This window comes from Phocoena sinus, chromosome 11, assembly GCF_008692025.1.
Source record: "Phocoena sinus isolate mPhoSin1 chromosome 11, mPhoSin1.pri, whole genome shotgun sequence".
NCBI lineage: Eukaryota > Metazoa > Chordata > Mammalia > Artiodactyla > Phocoenidae > Phocoena > Phocoena sinus.
Genome location: NC_045773.1, coordinates 92112631 through 92134222, shown reverse-complemented (window position 1 = coordinate 92134222; position 21592 = coordinate 92112631). Strand labels below are relative to the sequence as shown.

Here is a 21592-nt window from a genome sequence, read left to right as displayed (position 1 = left end):
CATTCAACCATTTCCACTCCAAAAGCTGAGAAAGGCACTTAGTTGTGACATCCGAGGTAGAATTATACTAGGAGAGGCAGACACAGCAGTGCATTATACTCAAAATGATTCTAGTATTATATTCAGTGATTTGGGACAATTCCATATCATTAGGTGTTACAAGGATATTGAAAGCTCACTGCTAAGACCCTCTTTGAACCATTCATTATAGGACCTAGCAAATCTTTAGGTTACTATTTCAAGTATTTATTTCTGAAAAAAATGTTAAATTTCTCAATTGTAAGATATGAAATGTGGGGTTCTCCTCCACACTTCCCCAAAAGAAACAAAGAAAAAAAAAATAGTTTGGAATAAAAGAGAAAGGAGGAAGCTTATAGGGAGCTGAAAGTAAAATTGTTGGAAGGTCAGTAAGAGCTTCCCCAGGTGGCTCCTTAACAACCACCTAATTTAAAAATTGGTCTTTAACCAAATGTAATGTGTGGAATTTATCTGATGTGGATTTGAACAAATCAACTGTACAAAGACATTTCTAAGAACCAGGAAATTTGATTATGGACTGGAGAACTGATAATATCAAAGAATTAGTGTTAATTTTGCTAGGTATGATATTGGCATTGCATTTATGTATTTTCTTTTAGAGATGAAAGCTGATGTATGAGAGATGTAAGAGCTTAGTCTGAGGTTTACTTTATAAATAAGGGAGAGACAAAGCAAATGTGGTAGTAGTCGACAACTGTTGAATCTGAATAATGAATATATGGGACTCGCTGTGTTATTCTATTTCTGTATATGTTTAAAACTTTGTAAACAAAGTTTTAATAACAAAAAAGTCTTATATATTCATCTTTTCTCATCACACCTTCTCCATATACATCATCAATATGTCAAAATTCAGAATAAAACTGCTGTAGAAAACAAAGTAGCAAGAACAATGTTGGAAACAGTGAAGAAAGTTCAGGAGAGAAAAAGATAAAATAAGAATAATAGTCAATGTAACACTTTAAGTCGAAAAAAAATAAGGTCAGACCCCCAAAAAAGCAAGACAGTCCTTTCTGAATTATATACTCAAAACACAGAATTCAACTGAAAGTAGCTTTTACCATTTTTATTTGGGGATAACTCTATTTAAGTTTCTCACAGTGAGTCTGTGCTGGAAACAACCCGCTACTAAAGTCCCACAATGTCTTGACACACTGAGAAGGAAATACTGATCTGAGTGAAATACCCCAGTTTCCTAAACTATAAAATAGGAGTATTGTACTTACCATAATGACTTGCCACAATAAGTAAAGAAAATATGACTTTGGCAGCAAACTATAATTGTAAATTATAAAACCAATTCAAACAAAAAGTATAATAAAAACTATCTCCAGGGCTTCCCTGGTGGCACAGTGGTTGAGAGTCCGCCTGCCAATGCAGGGGACACGGGTTCGTGCCCCAGTCCGGGAGGATCCCACATGCCGTGGAGCGGCTGGGCCCGTGAGCCATGGCCGCTGGGCCTGCGCGTCTGGAGCCTGTGCTCAGCAACGGGAGAGGCCCCAACAGTGAGAGGCCCGCGTACCACAAAAAAAAAAAAAAAAAAACTATCTCCAAATTTAGTAAAAATTATCACCATCATGAAAGGTAAGAAGCCAAAAAAAAAAAATAAAGGTAACAAGCTATGTACATTACAGGGTCAAAGTAAAATAAAGTAGAGGTCCCCCGATGCACCAGTTCCCATAAAAGCCTTCTCCACCGTTCCTAATCTTCTTCACAATCCCGCATACCCCCAGGGAGACGTGAGTGCTGCTGTGTGAGTATATTAATACACAGACTTCTAAGTGAGCCACCTGACAATTATTTTCTACCGGAAGCAACTAATGCACACTTCAGAGTTCAAAGCACTTACCTTCAAATTCATGACACCACAATATTTTATTTTTAGATTGTTGCAAAGACTTACCTTAATTTGACCCCAGCACATTTATTTTTTTAAGCTTTACAGAAAATACTAAGATGGAGGCATCTTACTACGAAATGGAGATAACTAGCAAAATTGCTTAGACAAAAAGTTTAAAAAGTAGTTACACAGAATGAGAGGTGGAGCACGACAATGACTGATGAGCAGGAAATGTGCTTTCTGGACCTGACTCGATGGCATGAGGGAACTTGACGGCATTCCATTTATCCTCACTTCAATTTCCTACTCATCTAACCCCATCAGCTATTATGAAAGGTGAGGATGGCTGCTTTAAAACACCACAAAATGTATTAATTACCATATTTTGTCCTTTAAGGCTCATTTTCATGTCTCCATTATTCCAACTTTAAATTCTGTTTATGAATAAAAATCCAATCTATTATATTTTTCCGTTAATGTTTATCATTTTTTCTTTCTTTTCTAAAGCCAAGATCAGGAAACACGAAAGCATTAACCACACCTAAGAGTGCACATGACCCCAAAGCTCTAAAGGCTGAGAGATTCACACAAAAGCCAGAAACTCAGGAAGAGGAGAGAGGACTATACCCTATCTCTATCCTAATCACCCCCAGACACACCACTTCGGTCCTGACCTCTCTCCTGAGTGTTTCATAAATTCCAGCTGCTTCTTGGACCTCACAGCACATTCACTGTCAACTGCTCCTTCTCTCTCAAAACTACTCAACTTCTCTCCTGTTGGTAAATGCCATCATTATCTAAGATACTGCAAAATTAACATCCTCAATTTCTCCACCTTTTTCACTTCCTAGTCTCACATTTATGAAATCGACCAGTGCCTGTCATGTCAGGACTATTCCCTCCTTCAATTTCTATTCTTTCTCGCCTGCCCCCTAATTATAGCCTTCTTAACACTCTCCCTGTTCCCCATCTCTAAACCTCCCATCACATCGCCTCCCAAATTATTCTTCCAGAAATATAGGTAGGCTCAGGCCGCTCCCCTCCACAAAAACCTTCAGAAGATTCAGTCAACCTAAAAATAAGCAAGACCACCCTATATAAGATAGCAACCCCCCACCCCAAAACCCCTTAACCTGCTTTATTTTTAGCGACAGTACTTATGACCTTCTAGATATTCTGCCTCCTGCCAGTAGAATGAGTGCAGGGACGTTATCTGCTGTCCGGTGTATGCATTCTCCACTGTAACCCCAGTGCCTGTCAACGCGTAAGCACTCAATAAATATTTCATAAATGAATTAATTTAGCAAAGCACTGAAGACCCTCTATTATCAGACACTAAACTTCCTTTCTAGGTTCCTCTCCCACAAGAGCTTCATCTCTGAAATCCCTCACCCAAATCTATCCTCATCCCTCCTCATTCTTCAAGGCCCAGTCTAGAATCCACCTCCTCTTTGAAGCCTTCCATAATGCATCTGAACTAATGACTCTTTCCTCTGGGCTCAAAAACCACATCACTTCCATCTTTCACATTCAGTTCCTTCTGCTTTGCTTTATGTTACCACCAGTCTAGGGCATCCAGAGGGCAGAAACGGTTTTAGTTAACTTTGTAGCCCCAAGATCTAGTCCAATATATAGACGCTGGCAAAGAGCAGGCAAAACTGAGCCTGTGGCCTCTTAAATCTTTTTTTTTTTTTTTTAAGAAATGAAAAAAGCTTCTATGATAAAGAAGACTGAGTTCCTAGCCTAGTGTTTGCCACTTGGTAGGAACTCAGTAAATGTTTATTAAGTCAAGTTGAATATTGAGATTTTTTTTCCTGCTAAAGGTAAGTAATCATGGAAGAGTCAACATTTTAGGCAAAACCTCACCATTTTACCACACTGTGAATTACAATGTTAGCTCCTCTCCTTTGAGGTTTTGATACTACAGGAGGGAAGAAGAGGAAATGAATGCAGTGGGCAGGGCTGGACGTCAGGGCAGAGGTGGCTTTGAGGAGGAAGCACCCACTATCTAGTTGCAACACTTGTATCCATATCCAAAAGCACCCAGAGCATTACAGACAGGAAACGCCAGGCAGTGACAGGCAGCTGCAAACCCTTGGTAGATCTGATTGTCAGTTTCCTGAAGGGTTTTACACGCCTGCAGACTTCAGTCCTGAGGTCGTGGGTCACAACTGCTCAGAAGGTAAAAAATCAAAGACCAGAGTGGATTTGAAGTAAATGCTTCGGTGGGTCCAAAAGTCTCCCTCAGAGCTCAAGCCAGTCCCTAAAAAGTGGATGTCCTGTGTGAACTCTCCGAAAGGCTCCTAGAGCTCCGAGGGAGTTAAATCAGATGAGGATTCATGTAGGTGAGGGGGAAAGAGCGAAGCTGGGAGGCAGTCCCCTCCCGTGGCCTTTGGACTAGCTGGCCACCTAGTTAGGCCAGAAAGAAAGCAACATTATTTCTAGGTTTATCTCGATTTTGACATAGCTATTATTATGAATAAGAAATTAAAAATTACAAGAAAGATCACGAGTCCATGGACGATTTACAGTCCCTTGAAGGCCAGCAGCAATCTTTCCATGGCCCTCAAGCTTCATTTTTTCTAAGTTTGAATGGAAAGTTGAAATTTTTTATGTCCATCAAATATGCTTTAATCACTAATGTGACATTCTCTTACAGGCTGATAAAGAAAATTCCTATTTTACTTAAAAAAAAAAAATTGCCTACATTCCAGCTCCAGATATACGAATTTCAGAAACTGAAAATGAGCAGAAAAGCCCTGAGGAGAGGCCGCTGCTATGGGCTGCTGAGAAGATCCACGTGAAGGAGCTTAGGAAAGCACCGGGCCTTTCTTCTACTGAGCTCCTGGGGCAACCCAAACAGATGAAGTTTCCAATTATTTTGTAAGCCAGCTGCTCTGGCTTCTGCGGGCACTAACAGCAAGTTCTAAAGGCATGCCAGGTCCAGTTGGGTAGTTTTGAGAGGTAGGGCCATGTTGCTTTCATCCCTGAATCCCTCAGTGCCTTCATGCAATATATACATGAAGCTGTGTTTAATGTCACCTTTTCTCAGCCTGGCAAAATATTCAAAAATACGTTGATCTTAGGCTGAATATGAAACAGTTTACTAAAAGGAATTACATGGATTTTTTCTTGTTAAGAATCGCCTAGGAGAGCACCTCAATACATAAGGCAACTGCTAAGGGCTATAAAAGAGGAAATCGACAGTAACAAAATACTATTGCGGGACTTTAACACCTCACTTACACAAATGGACAGATTATCCAAAATGAAAATAAATAAGGAAACAGAAGCTTTAAATGACACAATAGACCAGACAGATTTAATAGATATTTATAGGACATTCCATCCAAAACCAGCAGATTACACTTTCTTCTCAAGTGCACACAGAACATTCTCCAGGATAGATCACATCTTGGGTCACAAATCAAGCCTCAGTAAATTTAAGAAAATTGAAGTTATATCAAGTATCTTTTCTGACCACAACGCTATGAGATTAGAAATAAATTACAGGGAAAAAAACGTAAAACTCACAAACACATGGAGGCTGAACAATACGTAATTAAATAAACAAGAGATCACTGAAGAAATCAAAGAGGAAATCAAAAAATACCTAGAGACAAATGACAATGAAAACATGATGATCCAAAACCTATGGGATGCAGCAAAAGCAGTTCTAAGATGGAAGTTTACAGCTATGCAAGCCTACCTCAAGAAACAAGAAAAATCTCAAATAAACAATCTAACCTTACACCTAAAGGAACTAGAGAAAGAACAACAAACAAACCCCGAAGTTAGCAAAAAAAACAAATCATAAAGATCAGAGCAGATATAAATGAAATACTAGCAAAGATCAATAAAACTAAAAGCTGGTTCTTTGAGAAGATAAACAAAATTGATAAACCATTACCAGACTCCTCAAGAGGGAGAGGACTCAAATCAATAAAATTAGAAATGAAAAAGGAGAAGTTACGACAGACACCACAGAAAAACAAAGCATTCTAAGAGACTACTACAAGCAACTCTATGCCAATAAAATGGACAACCTGGAAGAAATGGACAAATTCTTAGAAAGGTATAACCTTCCAAGAATGAACCAGGAAGAAACAGAAAATATGAACAGACCAATCACAAGTAATGAAATTGAAACTGTGATTAAAAATCTTCCAAAAACAAAAGTCCAAGACCAGATGGCTTCACAGGTGAATTCTATCAAACATTTAGAGAAGAGCTAACACCCATCCTTCTCAAACTCCTCCAAAAAATTACAGAGGAAGGAACACTTCCAAACTCATTCTATGAGGCCACCATCACCCCGATACCAAAACCAGACAAATATATTACCAAAAAAGAAAACTACAAAAAAAAAAAAAAAAAAAAAGAAGAAAACTACAGACCAATATCACTGATGAATATAGAGGCAAAAATTCTCAACAAAATACTAGCAAACAGAATCCAACAACACATTAAAAGGATCATACACCACGATCAAGTGGGATTCATCCCAGGGATACAAGGATTCTTCAATATACGCAAATCAATCAATGTGATATACCATATTAACAAACTGAAGAATAAAAACCATATGATCATCTCTACAGATGCAGAAAAAGCTTTTGACAAAATTCAACACCCATTTATGATAAAAACTCTCCAGAAAGTGGGCATAGAGGGAACCTACCTCAACATAATAAAGGCCATATATGACAAACCCACAGCAAACATCATTCTCAATGGTGAAAAACTGAAAGCATTTCCTCTAAGATCAGGAACAAGACAAGGATGTCCACTCTCACCACTATTATTCAACACAGTTTTGGAAGTCCTAGCCACGGCAATCAGAGAAGAAAAAGAAATAAAAGGAATACAAATTGGAAAAGAAGAAGTAAACCTGGCACTGTTTGCAGATGACATGATACTATACGTAGAGAATCCTAAAAATGCCACCAGAAAACTACTAGAGCTAATCAATGAATCTGGTAAAGTTGCAGGATACAAAATTAATGCACAGAAATCTCTTGCATTCCTATACACTAATGATGAAAAATTTGAAAGAGAAATTATGGAAACACTCCCATTTACCATTGCAACAAAAAGAATAAAATACTTAGGAATAAACCTACCTAGGGAAACAAAAGACCTGTATGCAGAAAACTATAAGACACTGATGAAAGAAATTAAAGATGATATCAACAGATGGAGAGATATACCATGTTCTTAGATTGGAAGAATCAATATTGTGAAAATGACTATACTACCCAAAGCAATCTAGAGATTCAATGCAATTCCAATCAAATTACCAATGGCATTTTTTACAGAACTAGAACAAATCATCTTAAAATTTGTATGGAGACATAAAAGACCCCGAATAGCCAAAGCAGTCTTGAGGGAAAAAAACGGAGCTGGAGGAATCAGACGCCCTGACTTCAGACTATACTACAAAGCTACAGTAATCAAGACAATATGGTACTGGCACAAAAACAGGAACATAGATCAATGGAACAAGATAGAAAGCCCAGAGATAAACCTATGGTCCATGCACCTATGGTCAACTAATCTATGACAAAGGAGACAAAGATATACAATGGAGAAAAGACAGTCTCTTCAATAAGTGGTGCTGGGAAAACTGGATAGCTACATGTAAAAGAATGAAGTTAGAAAACTCCCTAACAGCATACACAAAAATAAACTCAAAATGGATTCGAAATCTAAATGTAAGACCGGACACTATAAAACTCTTAGAGGAAAACATAGGCAGAACACTCTTTGACATAAATCACAGCAAGATCTTTTTTGACCCACCTCCTAGTGTAATGGAAATAAAAACAAAAATAAACAAATGGGACTTAATGAAACTTCAAAGCTTTTGCACAGCAAAGGAAACCATAAACAAGACGAAAAGACAACCCTCAGAATGGGAGAAAATATTTGCAAATGAATCAATGGACAAAGGACTAATCTCCAAAATATATAAACAGCTCATGCAGCTCAATATTAAAGAAACAAACAACCCAATCCAAAAATGGGCAGAAGACCTAAACAGACATTTCTCCAAAGAAGACGTATAGATGGCCAAGAAGCACATGAGCTACTCAACATCACTCATTATTAGAGAAATGCAAATCAAAACTACAATGAGGTATCACCTCACACCAGTTAGAATGGGCATCATCAGAAAAGCTACAAACAACAAATGCTGGAGAGGGTGTGGAGAAAAGGGAACCCTCTTGCCCTGCTGGTAGGAATGTAAATTGATACAGCCACTATGGAGAACAGTATGGAGGTTCCTTAAAAAACTAAAAATAGAATTACCATATGATCCAGCAATCCCACTACTGGGCATATACCCAGAGAAAACCATAATTCAAAAAGACACATGCACCCCAATGTTCACTGCAGCACTATTTACAATAGCCAGGTCATGGAAGCAACCTAAATGCCCATTGACAGACGAATGGATAAAGAAGTTGTGGTACATACATACAACGGAATATTACTCAGCCATAAAAAGGAACGAAATTGAGTCATTTGTTGAGATGTGGATGCATCTAGAGACTGTCATACAGAGTGAAGTAAGTCAGAAAGAGAAAAACAAATATCGTATATTAACGCATGTATGTGGAACCTAGAAAAATGGTACAGATGAACCGGTTTGCAGGGCAGAAGTTGAGACACAGATGTAGAGAACAAATGTATGGACACCAAGGGGGGAAAACCACGGTGAGGTGGGGATGGTGGTGTGCTGAATTGAGTGATTGGGACTGACATGTATACACTGATGTGTATAAAATTGATGACTAATAAGAACCTGCAGTATAAACAAACAAAAAACTAATACTAAACTTTCTTTGGGTTATTTCTATGAAAATGTTAATATAAATGTTTCAGACATCACATTAAATTTCTAAAAATCTTATATGTTCTGGTATAATGTTGTAAGTCATAATTCTAGGTATTACTTTAAAATGTATATCTCAGAAATAACTAAATTTCCTTGTCAATTGCATTATTATGAACTTTCATCAAATCTTTAACCGTGGTCATTTGTAAGTCTTTTGTCATTTACAGACAGTTCTGGGTGTACTCTGATGCTTTTGCAAAAATGTTCCTGTAAAAGGGTTTCATCTTCAAGGAATTCATGGAAAAGACTCTGACAAGTACAGGTTTCTGGTAACTGACTGTACTGCTGAACTGAATAAATAAGCATTTTCAGAACTCTAATGGAAAACTGATGAATTCATAAAAGTGCTAACAAAAAATCAAGATAAAAAAATTAATTACATGGGACTGAGTGAACTGATGAGGATGATTATAATTTTTGTGACTGTTTGAATAAAAAAAATTAAAAAAAAGAATCGCCTAGGAATTGGTGGACCTGACAAAGGTGAACATCAGAGTTTAAAGGTGCCAGTCACAGACATCCCTTGAAGATGAGTTATTTCTCTGCCAGGTGACAGGCTAATGGCACACACTGACAGTCCAGTGCTTTGTCAGCTGAAAATGACCTGTACAAGGAAGCCAATGAAGGGCCTAAACGGAATGAAAGCCCTCTCAGGATGTCTAATCCCAAACTGGCCCCAGTTTATGGCATCTTCAAGAGGTAAGGTCCGTTTCCAAGGCGTTCTACCCTCAACCCTCTACCTATCTAAACTCAGGTTTTCCAGCTCTCTCAGGAAGGTTTGGGTCCAGAATCTATATTCCTTGGTAAGCTGAACCTTCTCAAGCCAATGTCAGGAGAATGAATGGGTTCAAAGGCAACCACATGACCTAGGGAGTTACCATAGTTGTAACTCCCAAAAGATAGACTGTTTCGCCATCAAGGAATTCCTTGAGGTGATGACAACAGGGCTGTCCCAGATGTGTTTATCTGTGATCATTCTCACGCTATCATTCCAGCATTATACCCCAATTTTTCAATACAATAATTTACGTTCTGAAAGGAAGTTACTTTTTTTTTTTTTTTTTTTTTTTTTTTGCGGTACGCGGGCCTCTCACTGTTGTGGCCTCTCCCATTGCGGAGCACAGGCTTCGGACGCGCAGGCTCAGCGGCCATGGCTCACGGGCCCAGCCGCTCCGCAGCATGTGGGATCTTCCCAGACCGGGGCACGAACCCGTGTCCCCTGCATCGGCAGGCGGACTCTTAACCACTGCACCACCAGGGAAGCCCAGGAAGTTACTTTTTAAATTTAAAGGGGGGGAGGAAATGCAAGTGTGCAAGCACAGCATCAGTGAATGACTGCTACAGCATCTACAACTAATATTCTTAAGGACACCAAACCAAGATTACCAAAAATGCTTTACATGTAAGTGCGCAAGTATTTGACAGTTTGTTACTATGCAGCACCCAAGAGGCAAACAATATAAACATTTTTGTCCCATAAAATTTTAGCTAACATCTTTCTCATTAGAAATTTAAAATATGATGGAGAGGCCATCATATTCAGAGCATTCTCCAAAGGATTCGTAATCTAAAGGTGACAGACAAATCCTTTATCAAAGTGACACCCTTTCTAAAGTAATGGAAAAACTAAAATGAATTAAGCACTAAATAACAATAGTGACATAGTGTGACTGCGCTGTTTTACATGTTAATTCATTCATCCTCACAATAACCCTATGAGTACCATCTTCACCCTCGTTGTCCAGTCGTGGAAACTGAGGCAGAGAAACTTGCAGAAACACGTTTCTGCGAGTTTCTGGCGTTAAAGTCTATGCCCGCGGTTCCCAGAGTTTGCCGCACACAGGAATCACCTGGGGGTCTTTAAAACCCCATCGCCAGTCTGATGTAATTAGTGTTGTTTGCGACCCAGGCATCAAGATGGTTAAAGGTTCCCAGGTGATTCTAAGCAAAGTTCGGGAACCGCTTGGTCCGTGTGCGCTTCACCACTAGGCATTAATAGTACTGCCATAGTTCTGTTGTTTCTGTGGCCCTAGAGTTTCTTCACTGAGGCGTTAAACCCGAGGCAAAGGTAGAGAGAGAAAGCAAAAGGGAAAGAGGCACCAAGCCTTGGCAAAGGTTCAGCGAGCGAACCGAGCGCGAGGTTGGACAGGACGCGCGGCCGGGCCCCGGTGGGTGACGGCTGCCGCGCCCGCGTCCTCCGGCCTGGGGAGGGGCGGCGGTCCGGCTGCAGGCGGGGCCGCAGAAGCTCCGAGGCCCGAGAGGGCAGGGGTCTCGGCGGCGTGGGAGGGGGCTCAGGGTCACCGTCCCCCCGGGGCAGAGGAGCAGGGAGGCGCGCTCGCCCCTCACAAGACACACCCCTGGGCCGGCCAGGGCTGCCAGGAGGGGGTTGCACGATCCCCGGCGCGCCCGCAGCCTTCCCGACCCCCTTCCGGGCCCGGGGCGCGGGTCAGAGCCTGCCCAGTGGGACCTAAGTTACTTTGTGCGGCCGGACAGACGCCGGAAAGTTCGTTACTTTCCTCGATCTGGCTGGGACGGGAGGTGAGGGGCGGGGGGGGAGTTGGGGGAGAGGGAGGGAGAGAGACCGGACCGGGGTGCGCGGAGGCCGCGTCCCAGTGCCCCCCGCTCCTCGGCCCGGCCCACGGGTTCCCTTTCCGTCCCCCACCGTGTACCTACCCGGAGGTGAAATCCTGCTGCACGCTCAGCAGCCGCTCGCGCAGGGTCTCCAGCATCATCGCCGCTGCCGCCGCCGCCGCCCTTAGTCCCGCGTAGACACCGCGCCACACCTGTCACGGCGCGCCCGCACTCTCGCAGCCGGCCCCGCCCCCGGCCCGCTCTCGCCTCCGCGCCGCGGCCCCTTCCGCGTTCCCGCCCCGCTCGCGCGCTCCCGCCCCGCCCCCGCCGCGCCCAGGCTCGCGCAGCCGCAGTGGGCCCCGCCGGGCTCGGGCTACGGAAAAAGGGCGGTCCTTCTCTCCTAGTCGAGAAACTGAGCGGCTCGGATGCTTTTTCCTAGCCCAAAGTCAGGCCCTCTCCTTTTCCTCTTTAAAATTGAAGCGGCCACGTGAAAGAATGCTTTAAAACCAGCGCTTCTTTGAGTGAGGGCAGCGTTTGTTTTCACAGTTTGGAAGAGAGGTTGATCAATTTCTTACATAGCGTGCACCTCCCCTGTAGCAAACACTTTCGTGGACTCTGGTTCCAGGATCTGACCCCGCTGGCTTTGACCTTGGATGAGCAAATTAACCATTCTAAGCCTCGGTTTCTTCATTGATAAAGTGGCAAAAATCAACTGTTCCGACATCTTTACTTTCCATGCTCTTTTCAACCTACCCCATCAAGCTTTCGTGCCCTTCATACCAAAGGAGGTGGCCTTTGTCGAGTCACCAGTACCGCCATGTTGCCGATACCATTTGTTACTTACCTGCCCTGATTTTTTTCTCGACCTCTCGGTGGCTCTCAAGCAATTCCTTATCCCATTCTCAAGACACGTTCTTCTCTTTCTTTCAAGCACTCCATTCATGCACTCTCCCTTCCTGTCCACTCCTCCTCCTACTTCAGCAGCTGCTCCCAAGGCCACATTTGCAGGCTCCTGCTCTTCTCCATGTATGGCCCCCTCCTAGGTTATTCTATCCATTACGATGCTGTAAATTCTATTGAGGCACCGGTGACGCCCAAATCTCCATCTTCAGCCCTGTCCTCCCTCCCCCTCCTTCAATTCATACCAGTTGCTTACTCCACCTGTATCCAACAGGCATCTCAAACCCAAAATACCAAAAATTGAAAATTTTATTGCAAACTCACTTTCGAACCTAATCCCAGTCTCTTCCATTTCAGTAAGTGGCACCATCATACACCAAGTTGCTCAAGTTAAGCCACCTGAAGTTACCATTTCCTATTTTCCCCACCTGCTGAATATTAATTAATCAAGTCCAATCAACTCTATTTCTAAAGTATTGCTAGAACCTGCTCCTCTTTTCACTATAATCACCCTGGTCCAAGGTACCATCATCTTTCACCAGGAATACTGACAAGTCTCCTTACTCTACTCTTTTGCCATGCACACACCTGTAACTCATCCTTGATACAGCAGCCAAGAGAATTATTTAAAAGAGCAATCATATTGTGTTGCTTTCCTGCATTAAATCCTTCTGTGCCCTTAGAAAAAAAGTCAAACTCCTTACTCGGCTTATGAAGTCCTAAAATTTGAACGCTTCCTGACACTCTAGCCAAAGTAAGTACTACTCACCTATCATTCCTTGACAGTTAAGCCATAGTAACCTTTGGTATGTTGTGTGTTCCCTGAAAATCCTGGATTCATTTCCTTGAGGCCTGTTCACAACCTTTTCTCCAAATTGTCCTATGGCTGGCTCCTTTGTGGCATTCTGATCTCAGCTTAAACATCATCCTCTCAGGTAGATCTTCCCTGATCATTCCAGTTACCGGCCCAATCACTTCCTATACACTCTGTTTTTCAACTTAGTACATAACACTGTCTGATAATTTATTTAATAATTGTTTAAGAAAAAGTTGTTTATTTATTTGCTTACACATTTATTTTAAAACCAGCTCTGAGACTAGGCTGAGGTGGGCAAGGCATTCACCTCAGGTGTAAAACTTAAGGGGAAGCCAAAACCCTTAGTAATCAAGATGAATAATATTTTAATGCAATATTCAAAAAACTTTAAATTAATGAAAAATTTTGTGATGAACAAAATTTTAAGTTTTAAGACAGACAGGATCTGTCTTTATTTTAAAGACTGTGCCAGTGGTAAAGAATCCATCCTGCAATGCAAAGGACGCAGGTTCGATCCCTGGTCAGGGAACTAAGATCCCACATGCTGAGGGACAACTAGCCCACGCGCCACAACTACTGAGCTTGTGTGCCTCAACTAGAGAGAGAAAACCCGCACGCCACATCTAGAGAGAAGGCCAAGCGCTGCAGCGGAAGATCTCTTGTGCCACAACTAAAGACCCGACACAGCCAAAAATTAAAAAAAACAGAAGACAGGATATGATAGGGCTGGGATTGAATGAGTCAAACGAGATGAGCTGTGTGGGGATAGGCTTTTCCTGGCAGAGCAGAAGTGACTATTCTGATTAGTGATCTAGGGCAGGGGTCCCCAACCCCGGGGCCTCGGACTGGTACCGGTCTGAGCCCTGTTAGGAACCAGGCCGCAAAGCAGGAGGTCAGCAGCAGGTGAGTTGCCCCCAGTCCATGGAAAAATTGTCTTCCACGAAACTGGTCCCTGGTGCCAAAAAACGTTGGGGATCACTGATCTAGGGAATAAGGAGCCTGGCCCCATCCTTTCTTCTTTCCCTTGGGTGCAAACATCCAGTAAAGAACAGCCATTCTACTCCATAAGGACAGGCTGCCAGGTGAGCAGGCTGCAGTGACCCAGTGCTTTCTGTGACTGGGTGGGCAAGTTTTAACCTGAGGTACAGTAATAGGAGTTCTGCTTGCCCATGAACATAAGTTATGTGCTTCATCACCCTTACCAGAAACGAAAGTGATGTTTTGGGTGCTTTATGCTGACTTTCTTATTTCTTAGTAGGTTGAGACAAGTTGGTTTAGAGGGGTGCTGTTTATTGGGTCTTTTTCCACCACCCGGAAACAGTACCTGGTACAGAGTAAGCGATCAAATGATCAGGTCTACAGAGACAGATCCCTCACTGTCTAGTAGATGTGGAAACCACATGTACTGAGAAGTAATAAATCTTTTTCATTGTTTTCAATTGAAATAAACTCCTCTGCTCATATGTTTTCAATTTACTAAGTTTCATACATTCCAGTAAAGTACCAAATCAGATCAAAAAGTGTATGCCTGTCACTAGAAAATAGATTTACTTGTGCCCAATCATTTTTATCTTGACCATTGCATTGTTTATTAGTCTATGGCATGTTTGTCCTTCGTTTTGAGGTGTTTTATGAACATTCTTAACCCCATGTCTGATAAACCCCAAAACAGTAACAGTTTTAAAAGTGCTAATAAGAAAAGATAATTACAAGGAAACAAAAGTAAATTGTAAAAATGAAAGTAAAGAGAAAGAAAATGACTACTGTTGCACCTGAGTTGTTTTGTAGGAATGATTAAGGACCAAGAGTTGAAACATGCGACACGTTGTGTCAATTTAAGTAACAGTAATCGGCCAGAAACTAGGAAGACTGACGGGCAAAATGAAAAAAAAAAGTTTTGAACCAACATCAATAGTGGAGGCTACTGACCTAATCTTAATTCAGCAGTTGGTTGAGAGTTGATTTGAGAACATAATAGCTAAGCAGGGAGAAGCCTGTGATGATAAAACATTTGGGGCAAAAGCACCAAAGCTGCTTAAGAAGCTCCCTCTAGTGGTGCTGCCCTGGAGCAGCCGCAGCAGCATCACCTGGGAGCTGGTTGCAAATGCGGAATCTCAGGCCCCACCCAGACCTACTGAATCAGAATCTGAATTTGAACAAGATCCCCAGGTGACTCATATTCATTTAACATGTGAGAAGCACTGCTCTAGGACACTCGCTAAGGAAAGGGGTTTCCTTGTCTCAGCGGATTTTTACAGTAGATAAGGTGATGAATGAGGATTTGGTGGAATTGGAACCAAAGAAAAGATGCTATTAAAGAAGAAGCCATAGGACCCAGATTTCATACCACTTTTTTGGCACAGATCTTTTAGAGTAATTGGAAAGGCACTACTGCCATTTGAGTTACAGGAATCTAACAGATTTGTAAAGGCATCTACGTGTTGTTATTAACTTATTTATAATTTTAAAAAACCAAGATTTTTGATATCTTTAAGAATTTAAAGATGCCGGAAGAAAGAAACCAATTAAAAGCTGTAAATGTTTCTTGTGAAACAATGAGTCCTTCTAAGAATAAAGTAAGCTAAATAAAGCTGGAAGGTAACATCAGCATGGCGTTTTGAAAAGGAAAACAGACGGGAACCTGAGAGGTGGAGGAGGGGAATTCCAACACGCAGAGCAAAGATGAGAGCCCAGCTGAAGAACACAGAAGAAGAGGGTATTGGGGGAGCAGGCTGAGGTGAGGTGGGAATCAAAGTCTGAAGACAGAAGCTAACAGACCGAGAAGGCAAGCAGTGTGTGGAGTGCCACTCCCAGCAGTTGGGAAAGAATATTTTCAACATGAACCACATTGAGAGAACAGTGAGAGGCAGCTCAGCTGCATCTGTTTGTTTTGAAGTTTTATCACACTATAATAAAATGTAATCAGGCACCTAACCTCGTCTTTTTGCTCAGATGGAGAAAAGAAAGGTACTACACAGTGCATTAGAGGAGGAAACCTCTTTTATTTTTCGTTAATCTATGTATGGATCTATATGATCTATGAAATATTCATAAATAACCAAGTGACTCCATTCATTAAAATGTAGGGACCCTACATGAATAGAGGAGACCACAAATAAATGGTTTTCCCTGGAGAAAGTATATCTCAGAAGTTACACCTTCTGAACCATTATAGAATAGAAATCTCTTCAAGTGGGAGAATTTAACTCAAATGGAAACTTTTTAATAAGAATTACAAAAAGATGATTGAGACAATTATTACCTATAGTTAAGTATCAGCTTAATATAGGTGGGGGGAGTCCTAATAATTGAAAAGGATTGAGGAGAAGGGCAAATATAAGGTCCCAGTGCCCTGAGAGTTCCTCTCTGTCCGCAGGAGTTGCCCATGTCAGTGGAAACTGATACTGAGAAACTGATTCTAGGAGGAAACTAGAGAGAGTCCTTTAAATGCAGTTTAGTGGATGGTTCTCAACCCTGGTTGCACTTTAGAATCACTTGGAGAGCATTTAAAAAATACCAATACCTGGGCCCAATCTCTGGAGATTAAATCTCAGGTTTAACTGGTCTGAGGCCACACCTCCGCAGCCACACTGTTTCAAAAGTTTCCCAGCTGATTCTAATCAGCAGTTGGGCCGGGAACAACTGAGCTTAGCTTTGCAACCTGAGCTGCTTGCAGGGAAAGGAAGCAGAAACTCTGGCTAGAACAGTGACTGTGACCTCAGAGTCCACCAGACCTCTCCCTGACTTCAGGATTCCAGGCTGAAGCTGGTCCCCACTCTCCCAGCTCCTTCAAACAGGCACCAGCCCCATCACTTAGTTTGTAACATTTGGTACGTGGGCCTGAGCCCCTGCAGCCTCTGCCCAAACGGCGCTGGCTGACGCTGGAGGCAGTGGTGTGAAGGGGAGGAGAGAGCGAGTGAATCTGGGCACTGCACTGGGGAGGCCAGGCTCTGTCTGGCGTGCTCAGGCCACCCCCAAGGCATGCGGTCTTTCTGTAAGGATGCTACACAGTGAACGGAGGGAACCCCAGGAGCTGGCTGTGTCTTGAGACCTGGCCTGGTGGAACTGGAAGCTTCTTGTTGCCTTTCAGGAAACAACAAACGTTCAAGTGTCCTGAGCAGCTCTCAGTAGCTGTCATTTCAGGGAAAAAAAATGTCCCTTGTCCCCTCTCCTGGTGACTCTTCCAGTCCCATTTATCTCTCTGTCTCTGACTCCCTCTGCTTTCGTTTGTCACTCCTTCTAAGCTCTGCTCCACCATATGCCGCCTGCTGACTTCAGCTTAAAGCCCTCTCTCCATGCCTTTTGGCTACTGCCATTGCTGCCAACTCTGCCCCTCCCTGAGTGACCAGAAGAAGGCTCTAAATGCTTTCTCCAGTCCTTCATTTAACAGAAAATGCCTCACATAAGCAAAGCTCTTGCACGAGACCACCTCGTGCTATACATGTCTGCTTGTAGGCCAAGTACCAGTCCCCAGCCCAATCTACTGTGACCCAGGTTGCAGGGTCAAGCAACACAAAACATGCGCAAGAACTGCTTTGGGGAGGGCTTCCCTGGTGGCGCAGTGGTTGAGAGTCCGCCTGCCGGTGCGGGGGACACGGGTTTGGGCCCCGGTCCAGGAGGGTCCCACATGCCGCGGAGCGGCTGGGCCCGTGGGTCATGGCCGCTGAGCCTGCGCGTCCGGAGCCTGTGCTCCGCAACGGGAGAGGCCGCAGCAGTGAGAGGCCCACGTACCGCAAAAAATAAAAAAATAAAAAAAAAAAAGAACTGCTTTCGGCCTTTTATTCCCCTAGAAGGGGATTATGAGGGGCTATTTCTTAGACCCATGCAAGGGGGCAATAAGCCTCTAATAGCTAAATTAGAGAAAACGTACCCAGTGTACCTGGTAATGTTTTTGCTTATGTTGCTTCAATTCGAGGTTTGCATATAATAAGTGGTAAGTTTCCAAACATTGCCTTTATGATGTGCCGAGGATCTCGACAAGGGGAGGGGGAGAAAGAAAGTAGTTCTCATGTACAGAAACACTGGCTTCCTCTGCTTTAACTAGTGTATTGTCTCTGTTTATTCACAGAAATGCAAGTGAACAGATGTATTTGTTGTCTTAATAAACCATTGTATATACCAATGGAAAGCTCGTGGCATACGATGAATGGTTTGTTTCCTCCATTATTGGAAGTCTGTTCCTGAAGTGAGTCTAACTGCTAATTAGCCACCACTCATTACCTGGTGGTACCCAGCCAGGGAACACGGCATTGAGAGAGAATGAGCTCATCGATGGAAGACTTTTTGTGAAACCTCAACTTTTTAAAATAGTGGAAATGTCACAGGAGGAAAAGTACCCCAAACAGGAGCCCCATTCTTCCTCTCCTGGAGGCTACCGTGAAGAGGAAACACTGGGCTCTTAGGCTAACAGTAAGATCAGTCTGGGGGATCCAGGAGTGCCATCCATCTACCGATTCCCCACTGCTTCCTAACGTGCCCCCCTCAGTCCTGCAAGGCTGAGTCCTCGTGGTTTTCTGCAACATTATCTACTCAATGAGAGCGACTGCTGAGGCCCTGCCTATGCCCGGCGCTCTACCAGATGCCAATCACATACTAACGTACTGACTTTATCTTACTGTAATGACAATGATGGCTGTTACCTACTGAGAGCTCACTTAGGCAGGATTCTAAGCACTTTACGCATATTATTTTGCCCATTTTGCAGATGAGGAAATGAAGGACAATAAGGCACCTACAAACCCGTGAAGAGTTTCTAATCTAGGTGAGGCGATCAGCGTTTTACCTGTGGTGATGACAGCCCAGACGAAGGGTGACTCACCTTGACTTTGCTTTGGAAGAAAGAGTCATGAAAGGGGGCCTGGTATTGAGCGCCCCTGAGAAATTTAAATCCAGGTGCGTCAGCACGAACTCCTGGAAGGTGCATGTGATTGGTTGGTGAAGCTTGGCATCTGGCCCAGCCTTCCCGGGCAGCTCTTGGCAAATGGTGCCAGGTTACGTGGTGGTTACAGCCCCCCATCAGGGGGCTGAGCCCAGCTGGCCCGATCTGTGACACTTCCTTCCTCACAGACTGGCAAGACCCTAGAGGGAGAGAATAGAGAAGACAGAGAGCCCACTGGTGTTAGGACCAGAGCAGGGGAGGGGTGGACCCTGCCCATGCCAGGCACCCTTGCCCTCTGCCCTCTGGAAGGGAGTGGGAGAGGGTTACACAGCCCCTGCCTGGGATCCCACTGTAGAGACTCAGGGTCAGAGAGAAGGAGACTCCCCTAAATGGGAACAAAAGGCTTCCCAGGGTAAATGTGAATCAGAGACCTGGGAGGGTGGGTGTTGAGTCCCAACTCTGGGGGTGAAGGAGGAGAGGAGGAAGGCCCAGGCTGGGGAATCTGTCCTCCTTATTGGCCAAACCGACACACCCTGCTTCTGCCGTTAGTCACACACAGTGGGTCACCCCAGGTCATTACCAGCTTCACTTCCTCAAACTCACAGAACTAAGGCACTGCCCATCTGACTGCAGGAGGACAGCCAGCATTCTGAGTCCCCTCCATGGCACGGGAATCTGAGCAGGGCACACAGAGCCCACCAGTGTTCACTGGTATAAACAGCCTCTCCAAAGCCCCATCTAACTTTTACCTGTTTCACACTCTCTGAGAAAGGATTTTCAGGAGGAGCTGGGCATGCTTCACAAGGGTCTGTATCATTTTACCCGGGTTCAGATGGTGGAGACAGCATGTCATCTTGGAGCAGGTCTTCTAGAAGAATCATTTGCATGGCCTTTTATGTAGACCAATGCAAACAGGCATCGCTTGTTCCAGAGGAAGGGTGTAATACATTTTGGTAGATAGATCTTAAAGGTTGTGGTGAAGAGGTTCACAAATTTGCATAAAATCTATGGTGCCTCTGAAAGGGCAGATATAGTAGAGCCCCTAACTCCTTCCCTTTCAAAGTCATCCGACATTATAAAACATCTCAGGTGCGTCAGGGTATCTCACTGAGGTCAGATAACAGAAAGATTTCAGACTAGAGACAGCCCAGGGGAAATCATCTTGGTGGAAAGGGAATGGGGGAGGCTTGGGAAGAGAGGTTTGTGCTGGTCACCTGGGCCCACGGCACAGCCTGAATTCTATCCAAAAAGGGCTACTTTGGGCACAGTGGAGATTGTGTGTGTGTGTGTGTGTGTGTGTGTGTGTGTGTGTAAACAGAGACCTGAGTCACGGATGATCTCGCTGGGAGCCCAGATGCCTTTAGCAAGGAACAACCAATACCTAGTAAGTAGCGGTTATCCTCTAGCCTCATGGGGGTAAAGCTGAATTTTGACTCCAGCCAAGATAAAGCAAATCTGGCTCCTTGAACTAAGATGATCTCTGAGTTTGGGGATTTATTATGAGGGGAGGGTCCCTACGGAGAGAAGAAGAACCATTCAGGTGATATATGAGTTGGAGGCTGACTTGAATAATAATTTTACCCCAAGCTGGGGAAGCAGAATATCCTGGCATCTTGGAGGGGTAGCAAGTCAGAAATGCATTACTGTCCCCACCCCTTGTTTGTGCTCCTGTGGGGTACAGTCTGGGAAACATGGGTCACACTGACTATTTTCTCTTTTTGAAGTGCCTTGTCTACCCTTGGGGGAACATAAACCATCCTGTCTTCATCTTTTAATACAGAGCATTGTCACTAAGTGTTTGCAATACCTTATTGCATCTTCACAATTGCAGCCCTAAATCAAATCAGATCTGGGAGCTTGTCCTACAGGCCAAATGGGATTCAGCCAAGGATCAGATCCAGCCTTCAAACTGGACCTCTTTTTTTCTCTTCACTGTCATTTCTTTAGGTTCTACTTACATTTTACCCAAACCTGATGATGTGTTTTGAGTGGGGAGAGAGTTTCCATTAATCCCCTATTTCACCATCACTAAATTTAACCTCTGATGTAAAGTCTCAAGTTCTTTGCCCTAAAAATAGCTCAGGGCTGAAATGAGAGCACAGGCGAGGATCAGTGTCAGCTGTGGTGTCATCAGAAACCCACTGATGTTAAAGGCCAATAAAGTCCCCTTGTTCTACCCTGGCTTGGCCTTTGCATCCACCCTGTGAGGGGCAGGATCCAGACACATCACTACTGTTCCCAATCAGAATTTACACACATTAGTGAACACTAGAGAGCACAGTCTCAGTGGGGCACTACTCACCCTCTCAAATGTTTTGGAAAACTGGCCAATTTTCCCTTGGAATTTTGACCTTATACAAATTTTTTTGAAAAAGAAAACAAATATTAATGATAGGCTTCCTGTCAATAAACTCAGTACAATGTGCCTTATCAACTTTTAGTAAAAATGTTAAACTACAATGGTTTATGCTAAATACATCCTGTTGAAATGAAACCTTACGTTCCAGCAATCAAAATAACATGTCAGTCTTTTGTTCATTTCTCACAAAACTGAAATTTCCAGGATTCTTAAACTACACACACACACACACACACACACACACACACACACACACACACATCATTTAAAGAAACTGAGAAACGAGG

General features: G+C 43.3%; 1 protein-coding gene across 3 annotated transcripts in view; it reads right to left on the bottom strand.

The window, feature by feature from the left end:
• DTNBP1 (dystrobrevin binding protein 1) overlaps positions 1 to 11651 on the bottom strand; it is a 123347-nt gene extending 111696 nt beyond the window's left edge. For 2 of the 3 annotated variants that reach the window (XM_032648087.1, XM_032648086.1), the window contains exon 1: positions 11454 to 11616. In XM_032648087.1, the coding sequence (XP_032503978.1) occupies positions 11454 to 11512 (59 nt within the window). In that variant the 5' untranslated portion in view covers positions 11513 to 11616. Of the gene's footprint in view, positions 1 to 11453 lie in introns of all 3 variants that reach the window. The other variant, XM_032648085.1, reaches the window with a different exon arrangement.
• Positions 11652 to 21592: the final 9941 nt, after the last annotated feature.